Source organism: Rhea americana, unplaced genomic scaffold, assembly GCF_003343005.1.
Source record: "Rhea americana isolate MKP2758 unplaced genomic scaffold, rheAme1 scaffold_4, whole genome shotgun sequence".
Taxonomy (NCBI): domain Eukaryota; kingdom Metazoa; phylum Chordata; class Aves; order Rheiformes; family Rheidae; genus Rhea; species Rhea americana.
In genome coordinates, this window is record NW_028186534.1 from 3,607,162 (window position 1) to 3,628,999 (window position 21,838).

General features: G+C 50.8%; 2 protein-coding genes across 2 annotated transcripts; one reads left to right on the forward strand and one right to left on the reverse strand.

Annotated features, from left to right (window-relative positions):
- Positions 1-493: 493 nt before the first annotated feature.
- TOMM34 (translocase of outer mitochondrial membrane 34) lies at positions 494-5,377 on the forward strand. Its single transcript, XM_085314247.1, has 7 exons — positions 494-516; positions 897-1,001; positions 1,358-1,651; positions 2,305-2,459; positions 2,731-2,875; positions 3,624-3,750; positions 4,284-5,377. Exons 1-7 carry the CDS (start codon positions 494-496, stop codon positions 4,380-4,382), a joined length of 948 nt encoding a protein of 315 aa, XP_085170373.1. The 3' UTR covers positions 4,383-5,377.
- Positions 5,378-7,400: 2,023 nt separating this feature from the next.
- Positions 7,401-20,581, reverse strand: PABPC1L (poly(A) binding protein cytoplasmic 1 like). Its single transcript, XM_085313973.1, has 15 exons — positions 20,377-20,581; positions 19,464-19,657; positions 18,860-18,975; positions 17,886-18,025; positions 16,821-16,915; positions 16,358-16,495; positions 15,727-15,822; positions 14,420-14,686; positions 13,554-13,644; positions 13,097-13,222; positions 11,383-11,522; positions 10,782-10,875; positions 9,311-9,441; positions 8,395-8,484; positions 7,401-7,774 (listed from the first exon to the last, which is right to left on the reverse strand). The coding sequence occupies exons 1-14, from the start codon at positions 20,567-20,569 to the stop codon at positions 8,401-8,403; spliced, it is 1,905 nt and encodes a 634-aa protein (XP_085170099.1). The 5' UTR covers positions 20,570-20,581; the 3' UTR covers positions 7,401-7,774; positions 8,395-8,400.
- Between the last annotated feature and the right edge of the window lie 1,257 nt (positions 20,582-21,838).

Here is a 21,838-nt window from a genome sequence, read left to right on the forward strand (position 1 = left end):
CGGGGAGGTCTTGGGGGGCTCCAAAGGGAAGGCAGGGAGGCTCGAGTGGTGGTTGAGGAGGCCGTGGAGGGGACTCTGAGGGGAGGGTGGGGAGACTCGGGGGTCAGTAAGGCCTAGAGGAGCACTGCAGGGAGGCTGGGGGTCAGCATGGCCGCTGGGGGAGGGGGCAGCTGTGCTGCCCAGGGCCTGACGCTGTTCTCCCCCCCTCACTGCCCACGCCGGGTAAGGCCAGTGGCAAGGGCTGGGAGGAGCAGGCGGCCGGGCAGGGCTGCCCCATCTGCCCTCCCCTCGCTCACCCCCTGGAGGTAGCAGTGGCCGTGCAGCCCTGTCCCAGCTTTCTCCTGTTGATCGGAGTAGTCCTCGGGCCTTGACCCTTGAGTAAGAAAGGATAGGACCCCTTGAGGGTGCCAGTGGTCCCTCTTCTTATGCATTGCTTCAGTATTCATTGGTTTCTCTCTGTTATTATCCTGCTGTCATGAGATAGCAGAGGCCGATGGTGTCCCCAGGAGTTCTGCTGTAAATCTGGAATGACTTTGTGCATGCAGCTGGGCGCGAAACCTGGCTTGAAGTTTCACAGGAGGTTGCACTAGGCAGCTCAGGTTACCTGTTGTTTCCAATGAYTCTTTCCAAAACAGATCTATAACAAGGCACTCACGTTAGAAAATGGCACTGTATAATTAACTATATGATTTGCTCTTCAGAGAATACCACGTCTGAGATGGGTTATGAGGACAGCAGATCTTGGAACAGCTTATGCTGCTTGTAACTATAACCTTGTGCTGAAAACAGGAACTGGATATGACTACCCTTTAGGATAAATGCCAGTATTTGCTAGTGATGAAGATGTGATGGTTGACTTAAGATTTTAACAGCTCTCTGTAGTTAATATGATGGAGATTCTGGTGCAGCCCTACCAAGATTGCATTTCAAAAAAGTCTACAGAGAATTTTGAAGTGTAGCATTTGTGAAGCTCTTCAGAACAATGATTTTACAGGAGACCTGTAAGTCTTTGTTCCTCAGAATGCATACATACATTTGTAATAAGCAACTCCTAACAGTGTGAACAACCTGTTCCTACAGAGGAGTAGCTGTTAGCTGGTTTGGAGTAGAATAAATACCATTCRTCTTTGGTATGCAGGTTAAGTTTTTAAGAATAGTCCCCAAAACAGTCTTTCATTTATGGTTGCTATGCAGGAGGAGAGAATTTGGTTGTTTTCCTCCTTGTCACCAGTAATTACGTTAATGTTGGAAATGAGACAGGAAGGAAGAAGTTCACTGTTTCAGGATCAATTCCTACAATACAGTGTCATTTGAAATGAAAATAAAGATTCTGACCTCACCATTCTGTACTTTCAAGGCTGGACTTGTTGAAATGTGGTTCACAAGGCAAGGAGGTCTGCRGTTCCCATGTGGGGAAACCTGCCTTTCCAAAGCTGCCTCTGGTGAATGCAGTTTGGGTGACTCATAGGCCTGTGTTGCTTTCTCCCCTCTGGCACAGTGCACTTGAACTGGTCCCTTTTGGAATCAAACCCCTCCTCAGGCGGGCAGCAGCCTATGAGGCTCTGGAGAGGTACCAGCTGGCCTATGTGGACTACAAGACTGTGCTACAGATCGACTGCACCATACAGTCTGCACATGATGGTGTCAACAGGTAATGCCGAATGCTATAGTGCTCACTCTGGAAGGAGGCCTTGAGAATACAGCAGTGCAGTTAGCTGCTTCTGGGTTTCCCTGTTCTGTAGTGATGTCAGGAGCAAGCTGAGTCCTGAGCACACTAATAAAATAACTGAAGGCTTTGATGCTTTGTGCAAAGTTCAGGCTTGGTCATGCTTCCTACATGTGGTGATACATGCTAACGTCTTTATTGTACTTAAGTCTTTTCAAGATCCTGATCCATTGTTTAGGGCTGGGAATGAATTCCCTGCRACTATTTTTGCTTTGCCTAATGCCTATTTAAACTGAACTACAAGCACCAGTATCCTATCCATCAGGCTTTCCTATGCAGGCRAGGCTGATGGGCTGCCAAGCCCATTTTTTTTCCTGAGGCTGTTTCACTCTTATTTGCCAGTCTGAGAAATGAGACAAGTGTCTCTTCTGTTCAGCTGAGCCCTGACCATCCTAGCCTTTATCCTACAATGAAGGCTATTAATATCTCATTGACAGAAGATTAGTTTAGATGCATGCAAAGAGATTAGTAGAAAGGTGCTGTCCTCAACACATGAGGCAGGTTAAAAAGCTGAGCTCCCCACTGGCTGCTGAACGTTCTGCCAACGGACACAATAATTGCCTAGCTGTCTTTTCCAGAATGACCAAAGCCCTGCTGGAGAAGGATGGTGTGAACTGGCGTGAGAAGCTCCCTCCAATCCCCACAGTCCCCATTTCCGCCCAGACGAGATGGAGCGTTCCTTCTGTAGGAGGCCCAGCCAGTCCTTGTGAAACTGCACCTCTGGGAAAACCAGGTGAGAGCACATCACTTGGACTGTGCACATAGCTCTGAAGCACACAGAGAGGTGATGAAGAACAAGATAGCTGCTGTACCTGCTTGGCATGACTACAGCTGTGGCTGAGGCCTGAAGAAACCTGGACTTCRTTCTTGGTTCTGCCACAGCCTTTTTCATTGATTCTGGATCTTCTGATGCCTTTGTATCTCAACTMTGGTACAGGGATATTTGCTTTCTGAGAAGCTGCGCGGCTCATATCACTTTTATGATTCTTTCATACTGTTTCCAGACCACACTGCTGCTGGCACTGAAAGAGCTCAAAYGCTGAGGGAAGAAGGAAATGTACTTGTGAAGAAAGGAAACCATAAAAAAGCAATTGAGAAGTACAGCGAGAGTTTAAAGCTCAAACAGGAATGTGCAACATATACCAACAGGTACTATGTAGCCCTTTATAAAAGCCATTGTAGCATTCCTGACATGCTGTCTGATGTCTGCTCTAGACAAATGAATAAGAAAAATGCATGTTCCCTCAAGTGCAGTCTTCRCTTTAGTTCATATCAATGTTCCTCTTTGATCAGATGCCATAAAAATCCTGGGAGACACTCAGCTTAGTGTTGCTAAGGTTCCCCCCCTCCTTTTAATGCATATCTGCCAGGACTTTGTTAATTTGAGTAGTGTCTGTGCCCCCCAAACCACAAGTTGTGCAGTGCTATGCTCAAAGACTCAAAAGTACTTCTGGTATACTTAAGGCAATTGCCTTAAGCAGAGCATATTCTGGATTAGTATAACCAGAAAATTGCATCCTTCAAGTGCAGACTGTCAGTCACTGAAGTATTTTTGAARTATTTTTTGCAGACTGAAAAAACTTTTCCCCCCTTTTAAATGAAAACCGTGTTGAACTTAAGAAGCAAGATTCCTGTAGTATGTCGTTTCCAGGATAAAGAATGTTTTTGAGTCCAGCTTTGTGCTGTGCCAGGAGTTAGATAAGAACTACTATATGTTTTGCAGCAGTAGATGCTGCTTTTAACACTTTTTTTTAAAAAAAAAAAAGTAGCTCTTGTACTGACTGGGATTATACATAAGTCCTTCTTAAGATGAGTCTGGAGCACTGTAGTCAAAGCAGGGATTATTGCAGGCTGCTACTGTGAGCCAAAAGTTTTTAACCAGGTATCTGAATTGCAGAGCTCTGTGTTACCTGACTCTGAAGCAATACAAGGAAGCAGTACAGGACTGCACAGAAGCCCTGAGGTTAGAGCCTAATAATGTTAAGGCGTTCTACAGACGTGCTCAAGCCCTTAAAGAACTGAAGGTAAGTCAGGAGTTTGGGACAAGTTTTAAGCTGGGAATAGGAACCTGTTCATACATGGTTAAAAATAATGTCTTACCCATAGGCTTAGCCAGAGATGCCCTTTAGGACTTGTCTCTCTGCCAGACAGTATTTGCCATGAGGTAGCTGAGGGCTGAGTGTAGTGAGAGGATCACATCAGTACTTGCTGTTTGGGTCTCCCAAGTTTCTCAGCATCAGGTCCTGTTTCTTGAAATGGCTGGAAGCAGCTAGGTTTTCTGTAAAGCTTTATCTTGTAAAGTCTGGTAAGGAGTTCTTTTGGTAGTATTAGGAGACTGATTGCATTAGTGTTGCCCTCAAAACTTGCTTCTGAGGRATGAAATTGCCTTCTCAGCCCTAATTTAAGCATGTTTTAGAACAGCTACATTGATGCTTGTGCTTAAGCAAATTATGCAGGGAGTCACAAGCCCAACTGTGTTATAGATACTAGTTCTGCAGCAGCAGCCTTACACTAAATCTTCAAGATGCTAACACATTACAAATTACTCTGCTTTTAGGATTACAAGTCAAGTATTGCTGAYATCAACAGCTTGCTGAAAACTGAACCAAAGAACACAGCTGCACTGAGGCTACTACAAGAATTGAGCAGAGCTTAGAGCAACCAAACAACAAGAAAAGCTTTGTTTTCTCCTGCAAACTAAGAGTTTTCCCTTCTGATACTGTTATAGGGACCAATCTTGATGCAGGATCAGTACTGAAATCTGTCCTCCACTGCTGCTGAGATGTAACAGGTTCTGTGTCAGCATGATGAATGTCAAGATGCACAGTCTGTATCACACTTGATTATTCCCTCTAAGATTATTCAGACTTTTAATGCCCTCTCTGAGAGGCATTAGAAGGTTAGCTTACCTAGCTGAAGGGATTTCCCCCTGAAGTCAACTTGCCTGTAAAGACTGGCTTCAGAGACTCTTCCCATATTGGCTGGGATGCGTGTCTTGAAGAGCTACAAGCAGAGTTTTGTTAGTCCTCATTCAGGTGACAGAAGGAAGCAAGAGCTATAGTTTTCCTGAGTTTTTACTGCTTTCTATTACTTAAATAAGGTAGCTGAAGAACTGCTGCAGGAACACCAATTGTAGTTGCCATAGCACTATGCACCATTCTTAATACAGAGTCCAGGCTACTTGCACAATACCTAGCATGTTCCTTCTCCAGTTGGTGCCTACAGGCCCTTACTTGAGCTTCTGCTACTTAGTGTGACTGGGCAGAAGTTTGCAGTAGCAGCTTTCCTTTATTTTTAATTATCCTACACACTTAAAAAAAAAAAAAAAAAAGTTAAACCAGCCTTGTTAYACTGTGCACTATTTCTTTCRAATTCTAGCTGCTTTGGAGTTTTACAGCATTTTTGAAACTTGAGCTTGTCTGTGCCTTTTGGATCAGTTGCTACTGAAGGTGTTAAAAAGAGGAGGGAATGCAGTAATATCTCACCTAAGGCCTGGCTTATTACTTTCATGCATGTTTATACTGTTTGAGTTGTTTTTCCTTATACGGTATTGATGGCACTGATTTAAAATGGTAGATTAAGAGATATTTAGAGGTATTTTAAGTACTGTTAAAACCAGTTTACATTAAAGTCATGTTTATTTTCACTCTACAGCTGTATTTTGTACTTGATGGAATGCTTCATATTGTGCCCCCTTCCCCACTTTGTCAAAGGCATTTGTAAGCACTGCTATACAGCTCCTCTCTTTGAAAGCCAGTTGTCAGGCAGTGACAACAGGATCTCCAATCATCTCTGTCTTGCACACTGTGCATAGATATAGTCAGCTGCAGGCCCGTTAGAAGGATAGCTCTTATCAGGACTGGCAGCTGCACTTCATGATGACATCTTTTCCTCCTTTAAGCAGAGCAATGTTTTTTTCCTGTCTCATCTCTAAACCTTTCCCCAGGAGGTATAACACCAACAGGTAGATGCAGCTCAAGTATAGCAACAAGATACAGTACAAGCCAGTACATCCCATCCTCCCTTCTCTTCAGCAAGGGCACTGGTCTGTGCAGGACACTGCCCACACCAGTAGAGGTATGGCTCCCCACAGGGGCAGCTGGGGAGCACTTACCCCAGCAGYGCACCTTTATCTGTCCCTTCCAAGCACACAGCAACTACTCTGAACTGCATGTTCCAGCCTTGTATTTGCATTGCTGCTCCTGCCCAGAATTGCTGAAGCCTCAGACTTCCCAGAGGATGATTTACAACCACAGGCCTACTCCAAATAGAAGAGTGCCTACTCCACTACTCCAGTGCCCTCCCAGGAGAGAAACTCCCACTTTACCTTTGCTTATACGTTAAAGAGCCYGGTATCTGTTCACGTCCTTTCTTAGGCCATTCCAGTGGCTGTGTCTTCCCTGGCCCCTGCTCCACTTGGGCTTCCTGAGCCAAGACATCTAGCACTGTAGGTAGTGGCACAGACACATCTGGACTGGTCTGTTATACCTGGGTGGGAAGAAAGAGTTGCAGACTCGCACGAGAAACAGCAGAATGAAGTCTGCCTGTACAATTCTGTTCTAGCTCTTTTGATGCATCACTTGCCCCCAATTATACAATTATACCAGAGACCAAGCACAGAAACTTCCAGCCATTTACAGACTGGGAAAAATAACGAGGTGCAAGGTCCTGTATCTTAACTAGTTTAGAGTCCTTTGTAAGTAGATACCTAAGCTACGCACAGTTCAGCCTGAGGCATCCTTTATGAGGAAAGGAAATATTTTATAAGGAGGTCAGGGCAGGAGTTGGCAAAACAAAGACAAAAAAAAAAACAGCCCCAGAAAGGAGTCTCACTTGAGCAGAACATACACAATGCAGGAACAAATGTGTGTTTCTGTTAATGCTGGAAGGAAAACAAGAGGTAGGAGGGATGAATCAGAAGCGAGTTGGAGAGAGGGTATTATACAGCATAGAAGGAAGAGTGAGACAGCAACACTGGTACAAGTTGAACAGAAATAAGGTAGTTTATACCTCCACTGGCACAACCTAAAGGAAGCAGTCAAATAAGGTCAATATGTTACCAGTATCAAGTACCAAGGAACCTCTAGGGACTGAAATTCCATTCCTAAACAGGAAGAGCATAGCATTAAGGCCAGGGTGACGACAGTGACAGGCTGTGGGAGAGGCTGAGGAGAGCTGAAAAGAGTAATAACAGATCTTCGCTACCTCCTGGGATCAGAGAGCAKCCCAGTGGGATATGATACTGTTAACACTGAGGCTCATCAGTGACTTCCTGAAGAGTGACTAGTCAGGGCATACTCACAGGAGAGACAACTTTTGATTTACAACTACTCCAGAATCAGACTCTGACTCAGGCTTGCACACCAGAGCACTCCCTGTGCACACAAGGTGTGCTGCCTGGAAAATACTTGGTCTTAACACTCCTGCAGGCATAAAAGGTCTGTTACAAGAGGAAAACCACATAAAGATGATGCCTTTTAAAGGAAATTAGGAGAACCTGTTAGCTTGGTGACTTGTTCATTTAATCCTACATATCACTTCCCGTCACCTAGCCAGCRGTCTGGACTCCGCACGGCAGCAGCCTGCCGTAAGCCCATCCGTCCCTCCACCTGCACGACACGGAGATAAAGCAGTTGTCTTCTGCAAAGGACACTGAGCCACACGGTGGGGGTGGAAGTATCAGTTCTTTATTAGTGTCAGCTACAGGAACAAATAAAATTACAGAACCCCAAGCCTTCACTAAAAATGATCACTCATCAGCACTTGTCATTTCCTGGACAACTGAACCAGGCTGGGTTCCACATCACATTTCATGAACTGCTTTCAGTGGCAAGAGGARAATTAATTCAAGGGTTCTTTTAGAGGCATAATTCTTCCTGGGGGGAGAGGGGAGCAATTCTGCAAGGCTTATAACGCACACACACAAGAGTAGGATGGGGCACTGAAGACGAGTCAGGGTAGCAGTATTGACATCATTCCAACAAACATAGTGAGGTTGCTGCTGTTTTTCTTCAAAGTCAGTGTTCAAGGCTCTCTCAGCTCTCAAGTCTACAAAAAAAAAAAAAAAAAAAAAATCACACAAACCCACACAGAAAACCCACACAAGCAATTTTCAACTGTTAGAGCAACAACCTAACCCAGACAGAAGTTTACAGGTCAGCTCTGCACTTGGATTAACAGTTTCCCTGTGCTCACAGATGTAGAGCATTTTATCTTCAAGGGGGCAGGTGAATTTGAATTGCTTGGTACTGGTCRGGAGAGCTGACTTCTGCTGGAGGGAGAGATTCAGTCCCCACAGAGGGGCTCCAACCTTTACAACGATACCGACCGACAAGGTTCTGCAGCAACACTGGGAAATCCCAGAAGAAATTGTGTCGGTTCCCACTAGACCCACAGAAAAGCAATATCCTTTCCTTATCTTGCTCCCTGAACTCACGGCATACACAGGGAGAGGAAAAAAACCCCACACCCGCACAGATCTGTGTCTTTGCTGTACATTATAGAAAAATGAAGGGCAAATTAAATTACTTAAGTAGTGGAATATTGCAGCCAATAATACTCATGTTGCTCTTCAAGCCTTACTCGGTCTGRACACGAACCGCAGAGCCAGCAGCCGGGCCCCCCGCGCCCCGGGCGYGCGTCAGCCCCGCGCGGCTCCTCGCACCTACCGCGGCTCACTGCAGGAAGGCGGCAGCGCTGCCCTTGTGCGACGTCTCAGCGGCCTGGTGCGCCTGGAGAACAGCGACGGCTTCCTCGATCTAACAGCGCAGAGCACAGGTCGGAGGGGGGGGAGAGTTTAGCTGCTCTGACGCTAGCGGTGCGCGCACACCAAACGCGACGTTGTGGGTTCCTGCTTTGGCCTTCACGCGGCCCCCGGGGTGGAGAACTTACAGAACCGCCAGGCCTCCCCCCGAGCCCACCGAGCTTTCCCCTTCTTCCCTAGGGAAAGGCTGGGGCATTTCTCCTTTTTCTAGAGCCCTAGGAAGCAGCCAGAAAGAAACCAAACTCGTAATAGATGGAGCTGCCTGACAGCACGCAGCAAAGCCCAGGCTCTCCTGGAAAACGGCAACAAAAGGGTGAAAGCGAACCCTGCCGCGAGCGGCGGCGAGAGCCTGCCATCAACTGACAGCGAACGTTTCGATGGGAACCAGAAGCCAACTCTTCCCCCAAAGCAGGAAGGGAACAGAAGAAACGCTGTACAGAGGCGTGGGGCGCAGCATCTTATTCCTCAGGAAGGAGAGCATCTCTATCTCAATCCAAAGAGCAACACTCATCCACCCTTCCCCTCTCAAYTCCTACCCACCTCCCAACCACGCTCGGAGCTAGGTCCACACTTTCAGAGGGCTGTTCCAAGCATCTCCTTTTGCTGAAGAAGGGCAGACACCCCTGTGTGGTGCTATCAACCTGGGTTCRTTTTTGCTCTTCATCTTTCGCTTTAGAAAGAACAAGTAGCTGTCCTTTTACAACTGTGAACATCCTTAGCCCACTCTCTTCCCCAAAATCACAACCTTTTGTTCACTGCTCGCAGCACCAGATACTTTGTCCTTTGGGACATGACTTGTTTGGGAGCCGAGTGCCTCCTACCTTGGAGCGCAGGGAATCTGGGGACTCCAGGAGAAGCAGCAGCTCAGAGTTGTCTATCTCCAGCAGCATCCCGGTGATCTTGCCGGCCAGCGAGGCATGCATCGCGTGGATCAGAGGGTAGAGGCGCTCACCTGCTCCAGACACCAGCAAGGACACCAGTGAGCACTATACAAGCCCTGTCCAGCAGTTTCAAACCCAGCGCAAGCCCTCCTCCCCTCCCGCAGCACTCCAGCTCTATCCTTTCAATTGAAGATGACTGGGAAAAMCATGACTCACAAATAAATCTACTCCAGCGTGTTGCAGCAGCACTGCTTGTGAGCAAAAAAGCATCCAGCCCCACTGATACCCCCGCCCCTTACACGTGGGAGAGGAAGCCCTGCTTACTGGTCATGCTTATGAGAAAGGAATTTATACTAGGAAACCAGTGTGGAGGAGGAAAGGCAAGTGCTTGGACTAGGCAGGGACCGTGCAAACTGCCCTCCTCCCTGCAAGCTCAGCCTCCAGCACATGGGTTGTTTCACCGCAGGATTCCCAGGCAGCTCTGCACAGGGCCAAGGTGCCCTGGCATAGTGCAGCTCATGGCTCCTCCTTCCCTACAAAGTTACTCCATTCCCAGGCCTGTCCTGGGCGGGAGGCCAGTGTTTTGGCTTGCTTGGTGCAGAGCATGTCCACAAAGGTGGAAGCTGCTGGGTGAAAATGGATAGCAGCAGGCACCTGTCACGGGAGCGCAGCTAGCGCCAAGCTGGGGAACAGGACACGAGGCCACCTTTAAAGGGTGCAGGGGGCAGAGCGGAGCAGCCAGTGCCTGCCTGCCAGGATGCAGGAGAGGGGGCCTATTTTGGCAGGAGCAGTTCTTCCCAGGGAGAGAAGAACTGGTTCATGATGTGCTGTATTTTTTTGCCTGGGCAAGCGCCCAAGGTAGACATACAGCAAGGAAACCTCCCCACAGCAATAGGAGTGCATCAGCTCCCATGCCCCAGACACCAGCTGCTTCATCAGCAGGAAGGCAGCCACCACGCAGAGCCCAAGGACTGCCGCAGAGGCCTCCATCAGGCCCAGGCGGCCGTGACGACCGCACCTGCATGACCAAGCTGTTCATCTGCTCCTGACAGCAGCAATGCAGCACGGCTCAGAGTTTCACAGCATCTCAAATACTCCCGTGTCACCTGGCAGCACTGCAGGATAGAGCTCTGCCTCTGCTGCAGAGCCTGGCAGACGCTGTTCTTGCTGCCAGGTGGCTAATACTGCTGGGAAGCTGTTTGGCTTTTTCCAAATCCTCCCTACATAGCCTGTTTTTTAAATACGCAGTACAATATCAGAGCAGCCCTACAAAGGCTTACAGCCTCTCCATCAGCTCAGTTTTCACTGTTGCACACAAATCTACATATCCCCTAGGCCTGGCATGCACAGCTGTACACTCAGGCAGCTGGAGGTACCCCAGGGTCTCCTCCAGCAGAGCAGCAGCACCCACCTATCATTTGCTTCTGCTCCTGAGGAGGGGCTGCTGCAAGCATGGATGCTGTCAGCGGCTCCTGCCCCTGAACGTGCACAGCAGGCTCTCCGACCTGGATAAAAACCACAGAACAGCAGCAGTCAGAAAGGCTGGAAATGATGTGCAAGCTAGTTCACACGCACTGGGGTTACTACACAACGAGGGCTGCAGAGATCTGTTGCAGAAAGCCAGGAGGAAGGCAGGACAGAGCTGCTGTGTTATCTTAGCATCTAACTCTCTGCAGAAACAGTGCTGGGCCCCAAACTCAAATGCAATGGGGTATTTTGCCTCGTGGAGCTTCTGATGCAGGCTTTGCCACTGCCTTTCTGTATCCCAATTCCAGCTTTCAGGGAAGCCGGAACCACGTATCACAGTCACACAGCTACAGGACCTGGATCTTTAAGTCTAGCTAAGCAGGCAGCCCCCAGGGAAAGGCCCCATGGCACCGAAGCTAAACAGAGCCGCAGGATCCCCGGGGGAGGGCGGAGGTGGAAATCCACCCCGCCCACCCAAGCAGGGCCAGCATCACTCTGGAGACAGCCACAACCTGAGATCTCTGCACCGAAGGCAGAGCCGTTACCTGCTGAGCCGACACGGACGTCACGTTCCCCATCGGCTGGATGTTCCTCACGGCCGAGGAGTACTTGTACTGCTGCGCGCCCCGCGGCAGGGTAGGCGAGGAGGGTACTCGAGCACTGACTGTCTGGGTCCCTATGTTGGCTGCAATGCAGACAGGAGCATTTATAAGGAAGGGTCAGTTAAATACATATCTGCACCAAGGCTTAGCAGGCCAATGCACTCAGCAAGACGGCCTAAGGCTCCCCGCTCAGGCTCAAAGCAGCCCACAGGCTGCCCAGGAGGGCAAGCGGGGCACTGTCCTGTCCACCGGATCCTGAAGGGTTCTTGCTTTTGAGTAGGAGCTGGCAGGGGCACCTATGCCTTGTCATCTTGCCTAGGCAAACACCCATCTACTTCAGAAGCCAAAGGACAAGCCGGTGCCCCACTAAGAACTGAGATGAAACAGCCAAACACTCCTGTTCTCCCTGCTACCAGCACAGTCTTGCCTTCCTTGCGCAGGGATGTGAGAGTCAAAATGAAAAAATAAAGCAAAACACACACAAGAGCAACAGCAGAGACAAAGGAATGATCAGGGACATCAGCAGGCAACGTTCGATTTAAAGCASCAATCAAACATCCAGCTCCCAAGGGAAGCAGCAGCAGCACAACCACCAGACAAGGCTCAAGTGACCAGGGAAAGCCCCATCCCTCCCTCTGCCAGCACCTCRGCTGCAGGAGCCCTGGCAGAAGAAAACCCTCTCTGGTACCTGTCTTGCCTGCTTCGACAATAAAAGGCTCAAATCCAAAGAGGGCTAAAATCACACAAAGGCTGGGGGGCTGTTAGCAGACACACAGCCCTACCAGATGGTCCCACCCTTCAGGGAACCTCAGGCTTTTATCTGCTCACCACGTGCACGGCCTCCACCCCGCACCATTTATGCCTCTCCTCAAATCCTGCCTGCAAAGCAGATGGGAAGAACAGTGACCTACTTGCATGTGTCTTCCAGTCTGGGCCTATCCGGCTCAGCAAGCCTCCTCATCACGCAAGCTAACACAAGCAGCAGAGAAGTAATGGGACAGACAAGGGACTGAAGTTCTACAGGTCCCAGRGTGAGATATACTTGTCCTGAATGCAGTATCCACTCAAGCAACTCTGTCAACATCCCCTCCCAGGGCCTGGAGAAAGCACAGACACGTCCTGCTGGCAGGATGGACAGGACACTGCTGGTTTGGTGCCTTGGTCACACAGGGACAGCTGCACCAAAGCAAGGCACTGGGGAAAACATCAGCAAAATCTGTTTTTCAGACCATAGCCCCAAATAGTTCTAACATGAACATGCTTTATTGGAGTCTCACAGCCTTGGCAGCTTTTCAGCTAGAGCAGATAAGAGCTTTCACTTTAGTCCAGAAGGTCTTCTCACAGTTTGTCTCTCTCAGCCTTAGTCTGAGCACTGTCTAGGCTGCCACAGCTACACCACCATCTTTAACGAATGCACGTAAGGAGCAGCCAACAAGACCAACCTGTTCCATTACCTACAAGACCATGACCTTCCCCAGAAGTTGCACACGTTTACTACAAACACTGCTCCAGTCCCACGACAGAGGGCACCATCTGGACTCCTTCACAATCACACAAACTGATCCATCTTCGGAGGCAGAGATAAGCTTGTAGCAAAYACCCTTGCCAACGCGCATCCGCTACGGTGAAGTTCAAGCCAGGTCCTTCCTCCACTCACCCACTCTTTGGGCCTGGGGAGGCACGCGAGGCACTTGGGTGGATGCCTGTCTCATGGTGCTGATGTTGGACAGCAGGCGCCGGGGCGGTGCGGCAGCCCTCAAGATCGGGGTAGCTGCAGGATACGCTGCTGTAGAGATGGAGCACAGTTAACAAAGCTCCCTGTGGTGGAGGCATGGAAGGAAACATGCTGGGAAGCATCTACTGGCTGGGAAAAGCATGGGACTGCCTTGTCTCTGGAGTCAACCCAAACCGCTCTTCCTCCCCGTGCTTGTCACCAGTGACCATGCATCAAGACACCTGACAGTCCTCCAGGCAATGGTTTCCCACAGCTACACGTTTTGTGCTGTTTTTAGAGAGATCTCAATTCCTAAACTAGCCCAGCACCAGAGAATCAGAAAGAAACCAGATTGGAGCAGCCCTGTTCTACACACGCAGGGAGAGACAGACTCACTCACGGGGAGGCCTGGAAGGCTGCGCACTCCARCGAGTGGCGGGGCGGACTGGGACAACTGGGCTGGGACTGTAGAAAGTAGCTCTGGTTTGTGGCTATGAAAGGAGAACACGTTATCTAAGGTGACTTGTGAGCAGAGGCAAGTCAGATGTAACGCAGAGCGTCCCAGCAGCCACTGCACGCAGACAGGCGAAACAAGACCGTGCTCCACAGGGTCCTGGAGTGTTTTAAAGATCTGCTTCCAGTTCTTTGGCCTGGACTCATTCCTTCCAACAATTTCACTTTTCTCTTCCCAACATGCTTTTGTACCTCTATAACACTTCTCCCTCTCCCAATTTCATTAGGGACTCTTGCCCATGTTCCTACCCTTCTACCACACTTCACACCCTCCTATGCTAAGCAGGGAGTGGGCTACTAAATACCCAGCTCACCTGCAAGCCACCAGCCTTTCTGGAAGTCTGGCCACTTACTCCAAGGCCTGGGCCTGTATGAAACCAACAGGCACTTCACACCCATGCAAAATGGCCTGTGCTCCTTGGCCTGAGATTAGCCTGTGCAGCACAGGGCACTCCAGAAGCTGTCAGCGGATCAAGGAAGCCAATGAGGACACTGGACCTACATCTCCATCAGGGGACCAAGATAATTCTAATGGGGAATGGTTATACTTCAGAGGAGCGTGCTGTAGGTCAGCGTGAAACACCAACGGGAAGGATCAGCTGAGCTAACTCATCAGAGCCACCATCGTCTTTCTCAGCACGTTCTTTTTTTGCGGGGGGTACTCCATTCTGCCAAAACTCCCCCTCTCCAGCCCTCAGCAAATTTGGGTCCCTGTGCTGAGGCTGCCATTGGGGAATGTGAGCAAGGACTCACCTGAGGGATGGGGGGTAGGAAATACCCCGCCGGGGGCTGGAAGGAGCCAAGGAGAGGGCCAGGCAGGGCCCTCATGGTAGCTAATCTCTGCATATACTGGTTGGTGAGAATTGCTTTCCGTTCTTCTTTTCTTTGTGCAAGTGCAACATAGAGAGGCTTAGTGCTGACAATYCGTCCATTCATTTCTGTCACGGCCTTAGTAGCCTCTTCTGGGGAGGAAAAACATACAAATCCAAACCCTTTGCTGTGTCCACCCTCTGTCATCACCTAAAATTGGATTAGAACAACACAGCTAAGTGCACAGATCACCACACGCCATCCGCGAATCACAGAGTGGTCGGGGCAGGGGACGCGAGACACGTGGCCACCAGCACAAGTGGGGACCAGGCTCTGCCACACCAAGCTGGCAGCAGGATCTCCAAGCTGGGGCATGAGCAACAGGCACCGACTGCATCTGCCACGTGCAGGATGGGACAGCTCGACCTGGGGCCGTGCTGCAGGTCACTCCTGGCTAGGCAAGGCTGGCAGGGGCTGAGCCCACTGCGGCTCTGCAGAGGTTTCTCCAGGGAGAGGGGAGAATTTGGTCAGATGAAATGCATTCATTTGCAAAAACAAAGACATCAGGGCCTGGGCCAGCCCCAAGATCTGCAACCTGCGATCTTTCACAGGGGTCTGTGCCAAAGTTTTGCCAGACCCCCAGGCCAGCAATGCTCTAGCACCTAATGCCTTTGGAGCAAGGTTATAGATCAACACAGCACCATTCCCTGCCTAAGGGTCAAGCACAGTATGTGCTGACAGGTATTTGACCTTAAAGCCAAACCATTCTTCTGCACCCACATGCTCAGCTCTCAGRAGAAGCATTTTGGTAGCAAGACTGACACTTCTACACTGTTCCATAAACCAAAAATGCCAGTCCATCGGCCAAGCAAATGCTGCCCTTCTCTGATCCAGCTGGGCTGTGGATCGTTTCCAGTTGTACAAATACATCACCTGGCTCCTGAACTATGCAAGAAGCTGTGCAATTTTCAGAAAGATGCAACTTTAAGGTCCCATGTGCTGCAATTCATCAAGGCTGGGATAAGCCTAACTCAGTAAAATTAAAGGCACTTTGAACGAATAAACTTCAAGGCAGAGCTGGATACAAGTGACACGTGATCCTTTGTACTTAGCTTGGGGTACAAACCATCCGTGGGGGATTATAGCTGATCGRGATGATAATCCTGATCCCTTTTAAAGGGCATTGCGAAGGGCTGAGCGCAATGCCTAGCGAATCACCAGGAGCCCTAGTGACAGCCCAGGTCTCTCACCTTCGCACTGGTGATGGTGCCATACGGGGAGAACTCCTTTCTCAGCCTCTCATCATCTATTCCATCATCCAGGTTCTTCACATACAAGTTGACCCCCTGCAAACAGGGAGAAAAACAGCTTAGGATCCCCCCAGAAGTACAGCAGGCTCCCGAAGTTCACARCAGCTTTTGAAGCTGATGCATGTACCACCAGCAGCTTAACCTGAGGGTGGGACATCCCACAGGCAGACCCTCRCCGGGGCTGCTGGGAATCACCGACATGCAAAGAGCCAGAACTGCACACGCGCTTCGCTAACAGGCGAGACGCACTGCGTGAACAGGGCTCAGACTGTTGTGATAAGATTACTTCAAGACCTCAAGAAGCCTCCTGCTTTCCAGAGTAACATTTTGATTTCTGTAAAAAAGACGACTGGTTTCTTTGCCTGCCAACACCATCCTGGGTTTGGAAGTCTCTTCCTGATACTGCTTCCCTATAGAGTGACAAGTCWGTTTTATTGCATAAATGACCCAGCACAGAGATCTGTTTGGGACAGCCCTGAACTGTCTTGAACCTGAAGATATTCACCAAAGCCCAGCAGAAGTCCTTGGCGGGAACCTGCGGGACAGAGCAGCTCTGCTCTCCTCCCCTTACCTGGTACCTGCTCACTCTTTCCTGCTTGATCTGCTCAAACTTCCGTTTCAGCTCACTCTGGCGCTCCAGCCGCTTCTGGGCTCGGCCCACGTACACCATCCGCCCATTGATCTCCTTCCCGTTCATGTCAGCCACGGCCTGTCAGCAGAGGGACCGGCTCTGAGCACAGCAAGATGCCACTGTGCCCAGCCCTGCTCTTCTCCCGCCACCACTGCCCAGCCCCAACCCAACTTCGCTCCTGTGGAGCGGCGGCTCCTCGCTCTGCAAGGACTTGCCCAGGCAGGGTTTGGCCAYTCAGACACCTTTGCCAATACTGATACCCAGGCAAGCAAGAAGCCAGTGAATTTTCCACCCTAGGACACCAGTGGGCGGTGACATCTTAGTGGGTGACAAGCTCAGTGTGCTGCTCTGCTGAGACAGCACATCTGATCAGACCAGCTTTCCATAGCAAGGAGCCTCTTGCCTTCTGGGCTTCCTCATGCTTCTCAAAGTTGACAAATCCAAAGCCCTTTGAGCGGCCAGTGTTATCCATCATGACTTTGACACTTAGTGTCTTTCCTGCAACAGAAAGAGAAAGTATCTGTCTGAAGAAGAGCATCCACCAATGGGACACAACAGGCGCACAGAGCCTGTGCTGGAGGCACAAGCAGAGCCATCMTGAGAAGTCAGGAGGGCTGCAGTGGCACAGAGCAGCCAAATGGCAGGACAGCCGGCTGGACGCTGGATACGCTGCCCCGGGACGCAGGGGAGGGAGGCTGCGCGGTGCAGTGCCTCCCTGACCAGCAGGAGGAAGGCAGCACTCAGAGAGCTGCAGGTGCTGGCGGGGCAGCAAGGCCCCAAAAGGAGTTATGGGATCAACTGAGGAGCGACGACACACCTGTTGCTTAGAAATCCTTGTGCAGGAGACACAGACAAAAGGCTCACACTCCATTTTTAATGCTAGAAGCTTGTGTAATGCTGACTACATTTCGGTATTTTGGTTTTTAGCTAACTCACCAACTCCAACAGTGTCATGTCCATAAGTTGAGTGTTCACATACTACGAGTACTTTCACGTGAATCCAATGCATCTGAGCTAGCACTGGCCAAGCATGGTCAGCACGGTCTGTGCATTGACACAATGTCAAGCCCTGTCCTAAAAGGCATCCTCCACTAGAAATCCGAACTGAAAAAGCAACTTTTGCTTTAAATACAGACTCAGCAACCTTTATTCCTAGGGCTCCTATAGTCAGTCTGTAGTCTGCTTTTGAAAAACTTTCAAGAAATTTTTCTTACCATGAGGTAAGAACTTGTTTAGGGATGGCAGCCWATACAAGCTATCCTCCACCACAGCAGGAAAGCACATGTAGCACCCTCACAATTTAAGTAACTGCAGTCCTCTGGCTACATGGTATATAAGCAAACCAGATCACATAACCAGAAGAAGGGTGCTGTATTCAATCAAGTGCCCTCCCCTGTCTTTCTTGGCCATTGCCCTTACTCCACGTGACCAGACATTAAAGCACGTTTGCTCTGGCAACTCTACTCACCAAACTTGGAGAATATTTCCCGCAGTCTGTCATCATCCATGTCATCCCCAAAGTTTTTGATGTAGACATTGGTGAATTCCATTGCCCTAGCCCCAAACTCCGCCTCACGCTCTTTGCGGGATTTAAAGTGGCCAACAAATCTGCAGAAAGCAAGCAAACATGAAACCCTCCATAGCCTCTGCAGTGGGAGGACAGACACAGGGCATCCATCCCAGTACAGGCCAGGAGAGACCCCATCACCTTCAGCAGTGGTTTGGTCACTGGTGATTCACCATGTCTTTTGCATCCAGCAACTCSAGTAGGTCTCATCTGGGTGCTTTCCCCTACACACACTCCACTTGGTACTACTGAAACAGGGTGAGCACTAATAAAGGCAGTAGTCCCATGCCAGGCACAGCTGGGGGCTCTCCCTCCAGGAGACCCTGGAGGGCCCAAAGAAATGCCACCACATGTGAGGTCTCTTCCTCCAAGGTACCCCATGCCCCTTGGGCAGCACTTGCATTTGCAGAGGAGGAGACTCACATAAGCAGCCCACAAAATCAAAGATGTAATGTAAGCAGAGGGCCAAAGAACACCAAAACCTCTTCCTGCCCCAGATTATCCTTCCCCRTGGCCAAGAACCAGCACCAGTGCTGCTTTGTGGGCATTTATTATGCTGCCTCAGCGGCAAACCACGGCCCCCGGTTGGATTCCTTCCCCTTGGCCAGGAAGGTCTCCAAACCACTATCATGCTCTCATCAACGTTCACCATGAATGACTCAGGGCTCGGGAGAGGAGAGCACAGGAGCAAAGGCAGCTCAACAGGGAAACGCAAGAAGGGGGAAGGGAAGAGACAGGACACAAAGAAGCGGGAGGTAGAAACAGCAGCAGCCTTCGGGGGCGCATTTCCTCCCTGAGCGTGCACCAAGCAACCAGACCCCGCGAGAAGATCAGCGCCAAGGGCAGACCCACGGAGACACTCCTCCTCCACTTACACCTTCCGGTCGTTCAGCAACATCCCATTCATGGTCTCAATGGCTCGAGTTGCTGCCTCGTGGGTCTCAAAGTGAACAAAGCCATAACCGCGGGATCCGTTCTCATCACAAACCACCTGCAAAAGCAGAGCAAGGAGAGTGAGAGGGGAAGAATAAAAAGAGAAAAGGAGACGCGACRCGCTCTGGCTTTCCCCACCTTGGGCATGAGCAAGTCCCAGGAAAATCCACCCTCCTATTCAAGGAGCAGCGAGCCTCCCTGACATCTTGCCAGAAGCCCTGCTGGGACACACGTGCTCAGCCTCCAGCAGCAGGAGCATTTTACACCGTACCTAAGTGCTTCTGGCTAGCTGAGGGTCAAGTGCCATCAACACAGAGCTCAGGACACACAGTCTTCTTGTACAAAGGCTAAATAAATAAATAAATCTACCTCTTCCCACCTAAGGCACAGAAACTTTTGGCTTCTCAACAGGCAAAGGGTGGGAATTTAAAAGTGAAACAAGAACACACAAATTTTAACTGGTTGGAAGATGCTGCCAAAAATCCTCAGGAAAGTCCTGTAGAAAAGCCTTGGGTTTTGCAGCGTGCACACCCTCCGCACACCTACCTTGCAAGACAGGATATTGCCAAATGCCGAGAATGTATCRTACAAGGCTTTGTTATCGATGGAGTCATCCAGGTTCTTGATGAAGACGTTCCCGACCCCTGACTTCCTGAGCCCAGGGTCTCGCTGGGACCACATGATTCGAATGGGTCGGCCTTTGATCACTTCAAAATTCATGGTGTCCAGGGCTCGCTCGGCTGGCAGAAACACACATTTGACAGAAAAAAAAGTAAATATAAGGGGAGAGAAGAATATAATACAGACACATCCCTGTCCACATCTTGCAGCAGCCAAGACAGGCACAGGAATCAGGCRTGCTGCTGCACAGAAGCTTAACCTAAACCAGAAAAACAATTACACAAACCCAGCACTGCCCGTTCCAGAAATGCTGCAGCGGTGCCAGGCAGGGGGTCTGCTCTCATTATGTCCACACTGCCAGCCCCACCACTGCTTTCATTTTCATCTTTTTCAGTAAGAATGGACAAAGCCCATCAGACTCCCACAGGCTCATTCATTTCACTGCAATTTCAGGTTTGGCAGCTGCCCAAGTCATTTGTGCTGTACAGAGTAATGGATTTTGGTCTCCACAGCAACTAGGCTGACACCTTCCCATTACTGCTGTCTCACTCTGAACCACAACAGCTTTCAGGTTTTCTGCCATGTACTTCAGTATTGCTGCAGTTAGATGCAGGAACAGCCCCTGCCACCAGCAGAGGTGTGGAGAAAGGGGCCTCACTTCTCCTTGGCTCCAAGCTAGAGTGCCGTCCTGCAGGAGGGCTAGCAGCCATCAGGATCAGCATCCAGAGAAGTCGCTGAGCTCTGYTTTTCCACCACCTGTCCTTCCCTCTTTTGCACCACCCCAAACCCCCAGTTGTAAAGAAGTATCACCATCAGGGCTGCATTACACAGAGCTTACCATCTGCAGGCTGCTGAAAATTTATGTAGGCGTAGCCCAGCGACCGCCGCGTTGCAACATCCCGACAGACTCTGATGGACATTATTGGCCCAGCAGGTGAGAACTTCTCATAGAGCATTGCTTCAGTCACGTCCRGGTGGAGGTCTCCCACGTAGAGAGAGGCTAACGGATATCCAGGGCCACTAGCATTCATGTTGACCACAAAGCTTAACTGCGAAGGAAGACAGACCCAGTTACTCAGGGGCAGCAAGAGCTGTTTCGCCTGCAAGCAGAGCAGCATTCCATAGTGCTCACAGCAACCAGGGGCTCCTAGAGCAGAAACCAAAGTTGGTCCCTCTGTAACAGTGGAAACCATGTGTTTCCCAAAGTAAGGGCCGGGAAAGCACCAAGGACACCACAGTTCAAGTTTTTCAGGGAACATTTCAATATTGGTGCAAAAGCCATGCTGGAGTGATTCGCACAAGTCACCCCCCCCCAACGCACACACACCTGGGGGCCAGCAGAGAGACACAACACGTGCTCTGTGCACGTTGGCTCCTTCCTTTCAACTCCCAGGCACTGAGCAAGAAAAATAAAAGGAGTTTCAATCCCCAGGAAGGAAACAGCCCTTCCCCACCACACACTTCAATTTTAATCCCTTCTAGATCATTCCTCCCTCCAGCTTGCTCTCCAGGCAGAGCAAATCCAAGAAGGACTGATCTGYTTTGATTCGGTGGAGGTTCCCTACCACCAGACCGGCTTTCCTAGGGCAACCCCAGAGCCTGCCGCCCTGCTGCTGGTCACCCTGCCRTGGGCACCAGCACCTGCTCCCCGCAGCCATCCCAGCGGAGAACAGGGCAAACAACACGTGTCTTCACCCGGGACCTCCCAGGGACCACGTCCCAACTCCTCAGCTCGTCAGCAGGACGAAAGAGCAGACAAAGCGGTGCTCGGTCTGTCGTTATCGCTAATCCCGTATGGAACTGCGCACGAAGATGTCAGCCGCTGCTCGGGATGCAGCGAGACGCTGCTCGGGAAACAGAAGCGCGCTCCTGACCCGCGGGGCTCCGCGGAGCCCGCGGCGCACAGCCCGGGGGCCGCAAGCCGCTGCGAAGGCGCCCGAGGCGGGGGGGGGCAGCGATGCCCCGGCCAGGGCCGGCGGCGGCGGCGCGGGCCGGGGGAGCCGGCGGAGCGCCGCGGGCGGGGAGGAAGGAGAGGCAGAGGAGGGAGGACGAGCACAAACCAGACCCGGCACCGAGGCGCGGCGCTGGCCGACGCGGCCCGCCCCGAGGCGGCAGGAGCACCCGAGCGCGGCGGCAGCCGCAGGCCCAGCGGGAGCAAGGCGCTGGATGCGCACGGAGCCGCGGCCGGACCGCGAGCGGGCTGCGGAGAGCCGAGCCGAGCCGAGCCGAGCCGAGCCGAGCCTCCCCCACCCCGCGGGCGGCAGCGCTGATAACCGGGCGGCGGCGGCGGCAGCGCCCCC